Consider the following 15,674-nt stretch of genomic DNA (forward strand, 5'->3'; position numbering starts at 1 on the left):
GTTTAAATGGGTGAAGTGTAATGTTGCTGATAAATTCCTTATTTTTAATTATATACTACTGTCATCTACCAATTTAAATGAAAAGTTAAGTCCTTCACTTATTTTGAATACGTGTAGGAGTACAGGAGTAGGAGGATACGTGATATTTTTTCTTTTTCGAGTGCTAGCTAGCATAGAGTTTGATATATTGTTTTTGCTATGTATTATTTCAATTACAATATTAAACTCTTGAGAAATTTGCCGCAGGTTCACAATGCTTCTGCTCCATTTAGTGTCACAGTCGGAAAGGCCGTAAATGGAAGAGGCTTGTATGGTTCTATAGGAAAACTCCCCGAATAATGAGATATTAATTGATGTATTGAAGTGAATCTATGAGCAAAATAGCTACATAGTACATATGTGTAAATAGTCAGACGATTATCGCTTTTATTTCTTTGATATTTCGATGCAAACATTTTAAAGTATTTTGTTTGCGATAGGTTATAAAATAACCTCAAATATATTAAAAAAATACTTAATATGAAGCGCCTAGTTTCAAAAGCCCCTAAAACGGTTTTCGAAAAATTTTGAGTTAGATATGTATTTAGATGGATATTTTTGTTACCTTTATGATGGCCAAAGATTGAACTTTAAAAAACGCAAAAAACCGTCAATACATATGATCAAAAATTAGGGTAAATTTCAAAACCCGCTAAAACTGTTGGGTGTGCTTTTCAAATACCCCTATAATGGAAAGCCAAAATACGCTTTAGAATGTAACAAATTAAAAAATAAATACAGAAAGTTCACAGATTTAATAGATATGATTTTTTCTCATTTTTCTCAAAACTACCTAAAATCGTTTTTATCATTTTTCTCAGAACTACCTAAAATCGTTTTAGGGGCTTTTGAAACTAGGTGCTTCATATTTTCTTATTAAAATATATCCATATTTGAATCTCGTGTATTCTCTCAATTAATTAATTTTTTTTTGATAGATACCCACCCTTTAAATGATAGTTAGATCGTTTCAGCAAACGTTAATAATTATTCTTCGCTCAAATATTGTACCAGAGAGAAGAGGGCTTGAATACACCCATTGCTTTCTCAACGTAACAACTTCATTATAAAAAATGTATGAACCATGCCATCCCAATTATAAACCAAAACTAAACACACTCTAAAGCAGTGTTCTTCGACTGGTGGTCCGTGGACTGACGCCAGTCCGCAAGAATGTATTACCGGTCTGCGAAAGCTTTTACCATACTATCGACCGACTATATCGCTACACGATTCGGGGAATTCGCACTGGATGAAATGCTGGGAGAATTTTTGAATGCTGCTGATATTAACCAGAAAGTTATATTCAACATCATAAGCCAACATTTAAAAGCGTTAGCTGAAAACTTTAATAAATATTTCTCTGAAAATTAAGACTACGTAAAGGCGGACCTCTAACCTCTTGATTAATAATCCCTTTTTGGAAGACATTAAATGATGCGCACTTGATCGTCGTGCGAAAGAAAAGCTGATCGAGCTATCTTCTGATGTCACTCTGGTGTCCAGACATAAAATGCAATCATTGTCTCAATTTTGGATATCCCTTGATAAAGAATATCCATCTCCACTTCCTTTTTATGTGAAAAGAATTTTTTATCTATGTTAGTAATAAAAACCAAACAGAGAAATCGAATGAATGTTAATGCAGCGCTTTGTCTCTCAGAAACAATGCTGCAACCACGTTTATCAAAATTTTTGACAAAGAAGCAGCAGCAGATGTGGCACTAACCAAAAGTTGTAATTTTAAAATATAAGATTTAATAAATAAAATTCAATCTATAATGGTTATTATGTCTAGCTTATATCGGTCCACGAAATATTTCTCCTGTGTTCACCGGGCCGCGGGTGTTAAAAGGTTGAAGAACACTGCTCTAAAGCAATATGAATTGTATTTTACTAAACACACCCATTAATTATCTGACTCCTAAATCTTTAGTGCATTTTATAGCCATTTAGTGAGTAAGTATACCCACTTCCTTATCAGTTTTGTTCATCCTGCAATGGCCCTATTCCTTCAGACAATCAGCGGGATCTTTATGTACTCTTTTTCCACCCACTTGCATTTTTATGGCTTTGCAGATTGCAATCTTACTTCGCCCCGCTTATTGGGGTTTCGTGTTTCACCGCAATAAAACGTTCACTCTGTAAACTCTCCAATTTTATATTCCTCCTTTAGGGTGTTATTTCGGCAGATGAAATGTAGTACGAACAACTATGAAATTTAAATGCACCATATTGCCATTTTCTTGTAAATTATGACTGTAAAAAAATGACTATTGACCAATTATTGTTTAATTAAAGGGAACGCCTTCTTAATTTGTCGAAAATTGAAAAATTTGGTTTACATTATGTGCTTAACACATTCGCGGACACATGTTAGCTCATACACGTTATTGATATGTCACATATTAAAATTAAACTTTTTAAAATTTTCGATTTAGATATACAGTATAACCTCGTTTTTACGTGCCCGGAATTCACGTTTTCCCGGCAATCGCGTGTAATTTTTTCAGTCCCGATGTATTTCAGTACATTTAATACCCGCATTTACATTTCTCTTTCCCGCGATTTACGTCGGATATATTCAAAATATGCGAGTTACGCACGCTTGACAATGTCTGATGAAGAAGAGGTTGATATTCCAACAAAAGAAGAAGCAATGAGGTTCACCGAGGGTTTAAAAACCTACTTTACAAGCTTTGCTGATATTCAAGATGACATTTTTAAATGTTTATATAGTCTTGAAAGAGAATTACATAACAAAAAAACACAAATGCAACAAACTAATATACATGATTTTTTTAATAAAAAATAAAAAAATTTTCAATAAAAATTTAAATTGAATGTTGTTTTTAAATAAAACGTTATTTCTTTAGAAACATAAAATTTAAATGTTCTTTTTTTCAATACCCCCCTTTTACATTTTCCCTCCAATTAGGTTTTTTTTTTCAGTCCCTTAAAAAACGTAAAATAGGGGGTTATACTGTATATAAATGAGTATGTCTTAAGATATTACACAATCTAATGGAATTATGTTAGCACCGTGACACAAGTAGATAGGGAACATAGTGTTTTAATCCAAAATACGACTTCTATACACGTCATGTCATATTACGTTCCACAGTACAGGACGTCTATAGACGTTCTGTCATATCCAATGACATTAATATGGACGAAGCATCTAGAAAAAAAAATGACACTCACTTTTTTGTCGGGTTTGCCAAATGGCATAATCTGTTCTAATGCCATTACTATAAAGGTGATATTGCTATAAATTCCCAATGCTTTTTGTCGGGTCTGCCGAATGGTTTGGTTCCAACGGGTTCGCTCAAATGAACATTGACACTAGAAACACTGTTCTAAGGCAATTGCAATAAAGGTGATATTGCTATAAATTCCTGATGCGTGATATCGCATAATGGAAATTGCGTGACGTTTACCTATACATGTGCAAATGTCGCTATGCGCGAATTTACTTGCTAGCTACTGTATTGAGTGCATTGCCCATTAATAATGGGATTGGTCATATCACACTTAAAAAAAACGATGTCTATAGATTTATGTCATTCTGATACTCTACCTTTTCTCGTCATATGTGATTACTGCAAATTTTCAAATTAATGCTTTTTCTATGTCTAGTAATATAAATTTTATTAAAATCCATTAGAATTTAAATTCAAATTCCATCAAGTACCGTCGGTCGATAGTATTAAATATAATGAATAATTTAACCGATGATTATGCCAATTATATCGTTGTTAGGTATCGTCCAGGTGGCTAAATTGGTGAATCATATTGGCCGCAATCTAATGGATGTGGGTTCGGGTCCCCCCCTCCGCCTATATTTCAAAATATTTTTTTTAATCGGCACGTTGCTGAGAAATATATGTTCCACGATGGCTGTGCGGCTTAAGCGTCGACCTATAGCGTTGTGGGTCACAGTTTTGAATTCTGGGTCTGGCACTTACACATATTGTTTTTCAATTTGTGTTTGAGTCAGAGTATGGACCTAATAGGTTGAGCAAGTGGCTGACATACATTTCTCATGAAAACAAAATCTGTTAATACAAACCTCCACTAAGCCCAGTCGCACTTTGAAAATTGTCTCGACTGAGCGCAACATGCAGCTTTCTTATGTGCGTATAGGCAAGGCCGTGTGAGAACAGTGACGTCACACGGCAAGCCAAAATGAACAACGAAGTGCGACATTTCAGTATTATACCTGCGCCGCATGTCGGGTGAAAATAGTTGCATGTGACTCCAGCTGTTTTTTTTCAAACTAAAATGACGCATTCCACCAATGTGTGTTTTGTAAATAACGATGACGTCAAATTGACTTATTCGACCCGTTGCAGACGAGACGAGTTTAGATGTGCGAGCCGGCTAATTATGGACAACAGTTTTAATTAAATGCGATTGGAACAATTGCATAAGTACACGTTTTTAAAAAGACAACTCACAACTTGCTTTCAGAATACAATATTATTTATAACAAAGATTGGTATAAATAATATTGTATTCTGATTGTTAAAAGAAAAACGTACTTTCAGCCAATATTTATGTGGACCAATGTTATTGCATTCAAATGCACGTGAGTAGATTGATAAAATGTTCGATTTCATAACTGATTGAATAATTATCACAGAAATGATTGAACATCACTGATTTGTTTAAGTGATGAAACTTACAATAATTAATCATCAGTTATTGTCAACAATTAACAGACTGTCAAAAAAACGTAAAATTGTATTTTACTTAGTTGTTTTTTTATAGCAATGTAGAATAATATATTACCTGTTTCAATAATCAGTAAGGGAAAAGTATCCAAAATTGTGATTTTTGACTTTTGTGATGTTGGTTTTCAGAATGAGAGTGAGGACATGGTGATCGAAGGAAGCCCAAGCGGGGTGGACTCGGGTGCGCCTAGCGATTGTTTGATGGAACCACTCATGGATCTACCGCCTCCGGTCAATTTTGAACCGGCCGAGTTCAATTTCGAGTTTTCGGACCACAATTACAGGTGAGGGTACCATTGTATGAAACGTGTCATAATTAATATTACCACTATTATGATGAGAAGCAAAAATTATTATGATCAGCTCAGGAAATCCGCATCTCGAAAGTATTCTTCCATTTGCCCATTCTTTTAATGTCCATTCTTCAACTTCGTAGACCAATACTGGTCCTTCTTAAGAATAAGTCGTAATAGCTACACTCTCTGAGGTGATTTTTGTAGATTGATTTATAGATGGCGTCAGGATTAATTCAAAGGTTGTTAATTATTTTATTATGGTGAACAAATTCTACAAACTCTATGATCTATAAAATGCTTGAGCATTCTACTTCGTGTTATGGGTTCATATCCCACCTCTGGGGTGAATTCACATGACATGTGTTTACACGTCACATTAATATGTTTGTTTAGATACAGCCCATTGTCTCAATGGGTTGAGCGTAGAGCTAATGACATATTTCTGTTGATACCTCCATACTTTTGATGTCCATACGCTCTATCTTGGGGGCAAAAAGGAATATTAATTGGTTAATGTTATTATAGGTACTATGATGTTGGCACACCGTGTTCAAGTCTTTCTCCGGCCTCGTCGTCTTGTCTGCCGTCTCCCCGCTCCTTACCGCTGGCCGATTCACCATCTCCTCCACCCACCACGGCTGACTTCTGTGAATTCCTGCAGGCGTCTGCCAACCTTTGCGAGAGAGACTTCAACAATCTGACATTGTCTGGTAAGAGAAAGTATTATAATAAGATGCTAATAAAATATTACCACAATCAACTGTGGAATATATTATTATAACCACTAGAAAAAGTCTTTTTGAAAAAAATATGACACTCAGCAGGTTCAAACTAGCGCCCCCCGAGATTCGCGCCCATGTGCTCTGACCACTAAGCTATGCGTTTTAATAAAATTTGTCCTTGGATCTAAGACTGACTATATACAGGTCGTGGCGTTGAATTGCAAATAACGATGCTAGTGCTAGTTATTGTTAATCTTCAAATGCTATGCGGTAATCTGTTCACCTGTAATTTTGGTAGATAATTTTATTTTTTATTTAAGCACTTACTATTAAATATCCACGATTTAAATTATATGTAATTGACAACGAGTGGCCAAGTGGCTTAAGGGTATAACCTCAGCTGAGGCATGGTCTAAAAAGATCATAACTATGCGACGCGCGGATTGTGCTAATGACGCGTGCCGAACGGAACATACTTTGTCATAAAAATTCAACATGCGTCCATTTAGTGTTATGTTTATTGTTATATTAGTAATAATAATAATAATATATTCATTGCATGTTTTCTTTTTCGAGTACAGTAACGTTTTTTAGTCATCCTTACACAATATAAAAATATATTCTTACGACGCCATCACAAAAAAAATTGACGTACTCCCACCTCGAATGCCACTCGGCGATTGGCGACAAATGCAAAATTTCGTCCCACCTATTGTTGAAAATTATTTGCCGATTCACTTATGTATGCTCTTAAGCATCGGCCTATAACGTTCCCATGAGTCCCATGTTCGAATCTTGGGTCTGGCAAATGCACATATTGTTTTTCAATTTGTGTTTGAATCAGAGTATGGACCCAATAGGTTGAGCAAGTGGCTGACATCCATTTCTCGTAAAAAACAAAATCTGTTAATACAAACCTTCACTCTGTGGAGGCCCATAATATCGTCACTGTTCTGGCAGAAGACACTAATTCGAAAAAATGACATATTGAGTTAGTTATACCAAAATGTTCCTTATTTCAAACTTTACCGTCTGGAAACCTTCTTAATAAATAAACAGTCTTTATTTTAAAGTCATCCTTTTGACGATTACTTAATAAACTCACATGATAGACCATTTCAAACATTTTAACAACTTCAAAGTCAAATTACTCAAAACTAGTATTCTCCAGTTAGTGTGTTCTGCCAGAACGGAGACGATATGATCTTATTAGGATCGGACTGAATAGTGCTCAGATAGCAACGGAGGAATGGTGAGGTGAGGTACACGTAGAGGGGTGCACACCTAGATCCGATCGTTGTCTATTTCATTGATTTCAAAATAAAATCAAATCGAATCAGTCTATTTTTTCATTCTGTATATCTGTCTATTTTTTATTTCCATATTTCACGTGGGCATGTACAAAATAAAAATAGCACACAAAATACTACCAATTTAATTAAGTATATTAATTATAAAAATAATTGCATATCCATAATTTGGGGTTTCTTCATCTATCAGTGAAGTAAAAGTATGATTAGGTATTGATATTTTGTAAATGAATTCCCAATGGATGCTTTTTTAAATATTCGTATGCATTTATAAATCTATTAAAAAAATGCATTTTATGTCAGCAGTCTATGCACCGCGTTGTTCATACTTCCGTAATTAATTGAATGAAGCACCTGTCATTTTGAATAATTGGTTTGGATTCGGATTGGAAATGACAATTTACGACCTCTGTGGAGCGTTAATCAAAATCGAATATTTTAATCTCGTTAAAAGCCACCCGACCTTACTCTGATTGCATAAAATCCGGCGTTTTTGTTGGGAAATATTTTTACAGCACTCGAATTTTTTGATATTTGTCATCGTTAATTAGTGACGGCAAACGGACACTTGCGATTCAATTTAACGAGCGTGTGATTTTGCTATTTCGATTTTTCGATGCAAAACTATCGTGGTCAGAACTTCACTCAGTAAACTTTTTTAATTTGATATAATTTTCATGTATTCTGTATAATATAACATATTAATTGAAATAGCATGTTTTATTCTCTACCCACTTTTTTCATGTCACATTTTATATATTATGGAAATATTTTTATGGCTTTTGATTTTTCAGAAATTATCATTAAAGTTTTTACAAAGTATATGTTGCGTCCACTGAATAAGGTCAAATTACCAACAAAAAATAAGAAAATCATAAGTGGCCCAACTGCTCAGGGCGGGTCCTAGCTTTCTCGAAGAACTTCCTCCATTTCCCCTATCTTGGGCCAGTATCCTCCGGGTGTCTGCGTTGGCCGTTCTAACATTTTTGTTGGGCCTGCCAGTCGACATCAAATCTCCATATTACCACTAGTATGCTAAAGGCGTCATACTTACTTCTGACAAATTTTAACTGAAGGCTTTTAATACTCTCTGAAGCGCTTTCCAAATTGAGCTAGTATTGGCGATCCGCTTTTGTATTTTAAATCAAAATAGTTATTACTTTAATTACAAACCGATGTCACAGATCACCTCAAAGTGTTTTCATATAATTAAAATGTTGCATTCTTAAATCTTGTGAATTATAAATTCATTAAAAAAATGGTTAATTAAAAATTATTAGCAAGTTCAAGTAAGTTACGACAAAAAAATCTCGGAGTGATCCGTGACATTGGTTAGTAATTAAAGTAATACTTCGATTTAAAATACAAAAGCCGATCGCCAATAGTAGCTCAATTTGGAAAGCGCTTCAGAGAGTACTAAAAGCCATTAGTTAAAATTTGTCGCAATTAAGTATGACGCCTTTAGCATAGTGATATATATGTATGGGCGATACCCGAGAGATGCAGGTTCGATTCCTGCTTCTTACGTTTTTCAAAAAGATTTTTTCTATTGGTTATTATTTTCTCAGAAGTGTTTTCAAAATTATGTATGTTCATTAAAATTTTAAACTAACCGTTTTTGCTTTAAACACGAAAACGTCATTTACCACAAAAATATTTATCGTCAAATTATCGTATTACTTATCGGTATTTTCTCTCTCTAGCTTAGTAGTTATTTATTAGTCACAAAGTACCCTAATACTCCACCGACACCGATACATGTGTCGCTACATTTCAAAATCAGCCAAGTCCACCTTTAGGTATTTTTGCCTTTTTGTAAATTGCTGAAGAACTACTGCTTTCTAAAATTTCTGCATTATCGAAATGTGGAACTTATAAATTTTAAATAGTCTATACTTACTCGAAATAATATAAACTTTCACCCTTGTGACTGTGTACTTGAGAAAACAAAAAGCTGTTTTTCTCCTATTCATCTATTATGGACTTGGCTGATTTTGAAATCTAGCGACACACATGTGCAAATAATAATGTTTTAAAGTAGTCAAAACTAATTATTGAAGTCATTGGCGGCTTAATCTGGAAAAAACTAGCAGGTCAATTTTGAATATATTATTTTAATTTGCCTTTTCGTTGTATACTGAAAAGACGTATTGCAAATTGACTTTTTATACATTATAGAATAAGTGCTAGAAATTGTTATAGGTAGGTACCTACTTACCCTTCAAAAAATGTCCGTTTTTCATAACGCCAACCCATCGTTAACCGAAATTGCACACAACGCGTTATAATTTTTTGTAAATTAGGTCCACTTTTCTTTCTTTGCTTTTTGAAAAATCATCAATCACACGATTATAAAAATTGTCTATTTTTCCCACATATTTTTTTTCAATACTGAGCATTGCAAGAGCGGTCAGTCTATCCTAGCCCTATTGCGTAGAAAAGTTTTTATTCTTTTGAGAGTGGAAAAACATCTTTCACTTTCAACTGTTGTCATTGGTATGACGCAAATAAATTGGAGAACTTTGATCGACTCGGAAAATGTTTAAGTTTGTTTGTTTGTTATTGTTTTTTAAAAAATGTAGAAGAGAAACTGCACTATTAGCGCCATGCAAATCATCTCGTTGATAAAACACCAATAATTCATTTTTTAACTTGATTATGTTTATTTCTTCTAACAGTTTTACCAAATTTACTTGACGTGTGGGAAAATTATTTTTAAAATCAGTGTAATTTTCTTTATTGAACAAATCGGATATAATGAGATGATCGTTGGATGCGAATCGTGCTTCCATTTCCATTATAATTGTATCACAGACTTCAATTGCTACTGCGTGCGTACTAACTGCTTCACAAAAATGTTATAAATCACTAAAAATCAAACGTTGTGTGTATATGCAATAACTGCACCAAAAACTCCTTATATATGATTAAAATAACCAAAGGCTTTCGTCAAAGCCTGTCAACGAATCCAAACCGCATACACAGTTGCGTCTTGAGACCAATTATCTAGTCAGTGTTATCATTCTGTTTCATTTAATTAGGTGAAAAAATCTTTTGTCTCACACTCGGGCATTGCCGATATTACAGTAATTCACGCACCGTTACAAGCTTCGATCTCGTATTTGTGTTATATCTATCTCTGTCTTATGTATGAGAAACGAGAGAGAAAATTTTATAAAAATATTCAATTTGGGTCAATTTTCAGACTGCCGGCGAACACAATATTTTTGTTCGGGGAATTATCGCCCAACAAAAAAAAGCCCAATAGACAGGGTTGACACAATATCGCGCGCCCTATAATTTCAAATCCACCGATTATTATTAATATTATTATATATGATATTGCACATATTATTAATATTATTATGTCGATTGTAAGGTATTTATTTTGGCAGGTCAATGACCGAATGACCTAAGCAGGGAGCCGCCAGTGATTGAAGTTGCTTATTGTTATATTCATACAGAAATTCATTGGAATACTTTCTTTTTCGAAAGCAAGCATAATATTTTTTCATCATGTTTTTTTATAATTTTTACTATGATGTTATTTAAAATCAAATACAACAAATAATTGTGCTGACAAACTACGCACAGTGTTAGTGTTACTCAGGCATTAGACAAAAATGGGTTTGAATCACACGGCTTGTTTAAATTCACATTTCCTTGATCCAGCGATTATTACTATTGCATTCCATCACCATTTAAATTGTTTATCTTATTTTTCTTTTATAGACCGTGAACAGCGAGAGCTCTACGAGGCGGCGAAAATAATTCAGAAGGCTTACCGATCGTACAAAGGACGTCAGAAATTAGAAGAACAAGATAAGGAAAGAGCAGCTGCCATTTGCATCCAGAACTATTATCGTCGTTACAAGCAGGTATGCTATGTTTTAATCACATGGTGAATTAATTTGGTTTAAATGAACGGTTTGACAAATAAATATATTTGAGTGTGAATGCCCTACTCAAAGTCCTCTATATTCTGACCAAGGTATGCACCATATTCTACATTTACTCTGTCAGTTTAATATTTCTACTGTAAATAATGTCAACAGTATTTTTTTGTTGTTTTGTGTTTTATCGCTTATAAATTCATAAAGACCTTTCAAAATTCAGAATTATAAACCTTGAAAACTGTTTCTTCTTGTTTCATATTAAATCATTATTTATTTTTTGAATATACATACATCTGTAGCTTCACACGATTTATTTGTCTGGTTCTTTGTGGATTATTTTTCTCTTTAAGAATATTCCAACCATGTCCGATCCTAATAAGATCATATCGGCCTCCACGTGTGGAGGTTTGTATTAAGGCATAAAGCCCACCAAAGCGGCGCTCGGTGCGCTCACTACGAAGTAGGCCCCCTCCCACCCGCGCATTACCCTTCACCTATGTAATAAGGGGCACAAGAAGCACAAAATAATTATTATTATCAGCGTCTCTCATAACAAAGCAATAAAAATATTATTAAATTTCTCAGGGCTTGTAATTAATATTCACGATGACATCATTCTACCAGTGAAATATCAGACACGCAATAACTAAACAATGAGTTCACTGTTATTAAATAATGCCTTCTCGCCCGTCTATCGACGACGATTCCAGAAGCGTGATTTTGCTTGCCGTGTTCAATGAATGGACTACGTTGTATTTTCGTTAATTCGTCCCGCTGAGAAGCCAAACGACGGTGAATCATGGGGCGGGCGGGCACAATGCGTCGTCAAATCCAGTGTGCGCTGGCGTATTTGATTACGTTGTATTTTCCATGATTTACGCGCCACTTGTGAAATTTTGCACGAGTGCCCCACTCACTGCGTTAAGTGGGTTTTACGCCTAACAGATTTTGTTTTTACCATAAATGGATGTCAGCCTCTTGCTCAACCTATTAAGTCGATACTCTGACTCATACACAAATTGAAAAACAATATATTGTGTACTTGCTAGACCCAGGATCCGAACCTGGGACCCATGACACTATTGGCCGACGCTTAAGCTGCGCGGCCATCGTGGTAGCAACTTTACAAGAGTATATTGGGATAACTCTCTTAATCATATAGTATTGCATTTGAAATATAAGCAATAAAAACTCCGGTGAATAGCTAGTTAGCACTACAATCTTTTATAGTATATTCTATTAAGTATATTATGTTACTCTTCAGTTTTGGATCTCTTTTATATTGAGTCGATATTTTTCATGCTTACATGAATGCATGTTTAAAACCAAATAATAATATTAACCATGTTATTAATTAATTATGTCTTTATTCTAGTACGCCTACTTTAAACAAATGACCCACGCAGCGATGGTGATTCAACATGGCTACCGGTCGTATTGCGCTCACAAACGTTTCAAGAAGGGCGCCCAGGAATCTTCCGGAATGGGATCATCTAACTGCCTCTCACGGAACCCTAGAGACGGCGGTAAAGGGAGCCCGGGTAGTTTGAAGTGAGATACTTTCTTTCTAATAACCCTTACTTCCTAAAGTCCTTTGCAAAATTATGAAAGCCGACAAAAGATCTAATGTGAATGTAAATTTTCGAACCAAGGAGAAGAAGAATTGGTGACCTTGTCAACGGATCGTACTCTAAATATTAAATTTTCTGAATAACTGTGGAGGAATTTGGAAGACGAATATCCAGCTCTCTACATGAGGGCACTGAAAATCTTGTTACAGTTTTCAAAGAGAAACTTACAAATTTAGACGAAGAATACAATTGAGGGTAGCTATATCAAATATTTTACCTAATATTTCTGAAATTTGCAAAATCCGACAATCTCAGGTATTACATTAATTGATTTTCGCATCAAATAAATTTCATTTTGTTAAGGATAATTTTAGTTACAGTTTTTCCATATAATATGTATAATATATCTTTTCTTTAATCATTTTTTTCTTTGACTGTTATGTAATCTGTCATAAAAGTTATGTCCACAAATCTTCATTTCGGGATAAAAGCGATCGAACACCACGTGACAGTTCATAAACCATGTGATATGTGTCGCCATTCGTCATTTGAACTGATTTAATGAAAACTAGCATCAATGTAATAACACTTTTTTTTCCGAAGAAGAGCATAATAATAAAAATTATAGGACAAAGTCTTAATATAGTCATGCAAAGTTTAGTAATGTCTGCTAGTTAAAGTTGATATTAGCTTACTATTACAGGGCAGTAGCGAAAGATAGGTACTAAGAGATTTATTAACGCTTAACTCATGTAAAAATAAATTATACAGTGCGAAAATGATAAGTTGAAGTGTCGTGAAGTGAAGTGAATGGTCGCTGTCGTGGCGCTGCGATCTATGCCAGTATTGTAGTTCTCGAAGTGGCCACGCTTCACGTTAAACTTGCCGTAGTTTACATATTAGTATTTTTTAAACATAATTCTTACATGGCATGTTTTTTTATTTTGACCTTGTTCGATCCTAATAAGATCATATGGGCCTCCACAGAGTGGACGTTTGTATTAATAGATGTAGTTTTTATGAGAAATGGATGTCAGCCACTTGCTCAACCTATTAGGTCCATACTCAGACTCATACACAAATTGAAAAACAATATGTGTACTTGCCAGACCCAGGATTCGAACCTGGGACCCACGACGGTATAGGTCGATGCTTAAGCCGCGCAACCTATATAATTAAATTACAACATGAGACTAGCGACACATTTAAATGAGTATAAAATTATTACGTTTATAATCACAAGCGGAAAAATAAGAAAGGTCAGTTTCTATTGGAAAAATTGTTTTTAAAATAAACTGAACTTATCGTTGTTGAGTTGTTAATACATCCAAACCTTTAATTTTTTTCTGGTGTTCGTCATCGTTTGTAATAGCAGCAATATAATGACATTGTATGTATTATGGTAATATTACAATTTTCAGTCTGGTAATATTACGAGTTTCATATATTTAAATATGATTTAGTTATGGCAGCATAATTATTGAGAGTTCTTCTTAACTGTGCGGATTAATTAAATTGTCACACAATTGTTATATCGAAGGTTTTCACTGCTAAATGACAATATTATTTAGTTTATTTTGAAACACAGTGATATTCTGACAAGACTAACTAAATTAAAATACATGGGAAAAAGCTGATTGAGTATACCGGAATGTGCAATTATTGGTTGTGTAATAATTATAATATTATAATTTTTAGGCGAACATATTCTCAAAGACGGCAACATCAGGCAGCAAGAAAAATTCAACAGTTCATGAGACAATCCAAAAATAAGTATGTCAACCTTTTATAATACTTACCTGTTATTTTGAAATTAGATATAAAATTTATTAACAATAATATTTGGTTCAAATTAAATATTGGACGGATAATTCAGAACAGTGTAGTACTGTTATGTACTTAAATCGCTTGGAGAATTATCAAACAGACTTTTCTTGTTGACAAGTTATCTAAATGTTAATGCTCTCATGATATTAAACCAACCTAACCTAACAACGAAGGGCCCCATGCATAGTATGTAGTGTTTATAAAGTTAGCTTATGTACTAGTCAGCCAATTTTCTGATAAATACAAAATAAGAATTGTGAACTAATGCATAGCGGTAAATGAGTGCTAACAATGAAAAAAACTGACAGCCGCTTTCAAATAAACACATTTTGTAAGCAAAATATAGTTTCTGACAACACATTATTGTATTGAGGACAGATCATGTACGCAAACATAAAGAATAAATAAATAATGAGTTAACTCAATGACATATTAAATGGACAACTCACTTCATATCGGCACGCTCGAGAAATTGTGCATGAAAGTCATTCACAGATGTATAGGTAGACGTCACGTGACCATATGACGTACTATTTCCATTATGCGATACAAGCTTCGAGAATATATAGTAATATAACCTTTATTGTAATGACGTATTAGTGTCATTGCGTTAAAACAGATTATCGGTTACTTACGACTTCTCGGAGATTAGACGCAAGTGAGCCCAGCGCATCACAGGCGTCTGTCCAATAGTTTCTGTCATTCAATTGCATTGAATAAACATTCATCAATATCTTAAAATGGCATTTTATCAATAATAAATAATACTAACACATGAAAAGTAATATCCCATCTTTCTTGGAGTGTTTAGTAGATTTTTTTTACAATTTTAACTAGGCACATTGGCATTTTGTAACACAATAATAACGGCGGAGTCGAAACCTGACAGTCAGAAATTTTGTATGGGCAGACCCAGCGGTGTCGCCAGACCGCTTGCAAGCAGAATGTTCATTTGAGCGTAGGATACCGATATTAAAATATGAATTTCGCCATCCGGCAGACCCGACACAAAGTGAGTGTCGTTTTATTTTCCAGATGCTTCGTCCATATTAATGTCATTGAGTTAACTGAGGCATCTAATTCCAAAAAGCGATAAGTTCACATTTGGTCAAAATCGAGAAAAAAATACGCACGTATTCTTTGTATAATTTTACACAATACGTATTGATCTATAAATTCCAAAACGCGAGAAAACCCTATGAAAAAAAATATTTGAAGTCTCGATTTATTACAAAAAGCGCCAAGTACATGTTTCATATTATTTAAAGCTTGGTTGA

The 15,674-nt window shown here is 34.2% G+C and overlaps 1 protein-coding gene across 1 annotated transcript in view; it reads left to right on the forward strand.

The window, feature by feature from the left end:
• Positions 1-15,674, forward strand: part of Camta (Calmodulin-binding transcription activator) — a 604,660-nt gene that overhangs the window by 443,816 nt on the left and 145,170 nt on the right. Inside the window, exons 18-22 of the mRNA XM_085944160.1 lie at positions 4,905-5,059; positions 5,597-5,781; positions 10,836-10,981; positions 12,375-12,550; positions 14,269-14,343. Of these exons, the coding sequence (XP_085800286.1) occupies positions 4,905-5,059; positions 5,597-5,781; positions 10,836-10,981; positions 12,375-12,550; positions 14,269-14,343 (737 nt within the window). The remainder of the gene's footprint in view (positions 1-4,904; positions 5,060-5,596; positions 5,782-10,835; positions 10,982-12,374; positions 12,551-14,268; positions 14,344-15,674) is intronic.

The sequence above is a fragment of the Rhyacophila brunnea genome, unplaced genomic scaffold (assembly GCF_057557595.1).
Source record: "Rhyacophila brunnea isolate RB1 unplaced genomic scaffold, BYU_Rbru_1.0 scaffold_17, whole genome shotgun sequence".
Lineage (NCBI taxonomy): Eukaryota > Metazoa > Arthropoda > Insecta > Trichoptera > Rhyacophilidae > Rhyacophila > Rhyacophila brunnea.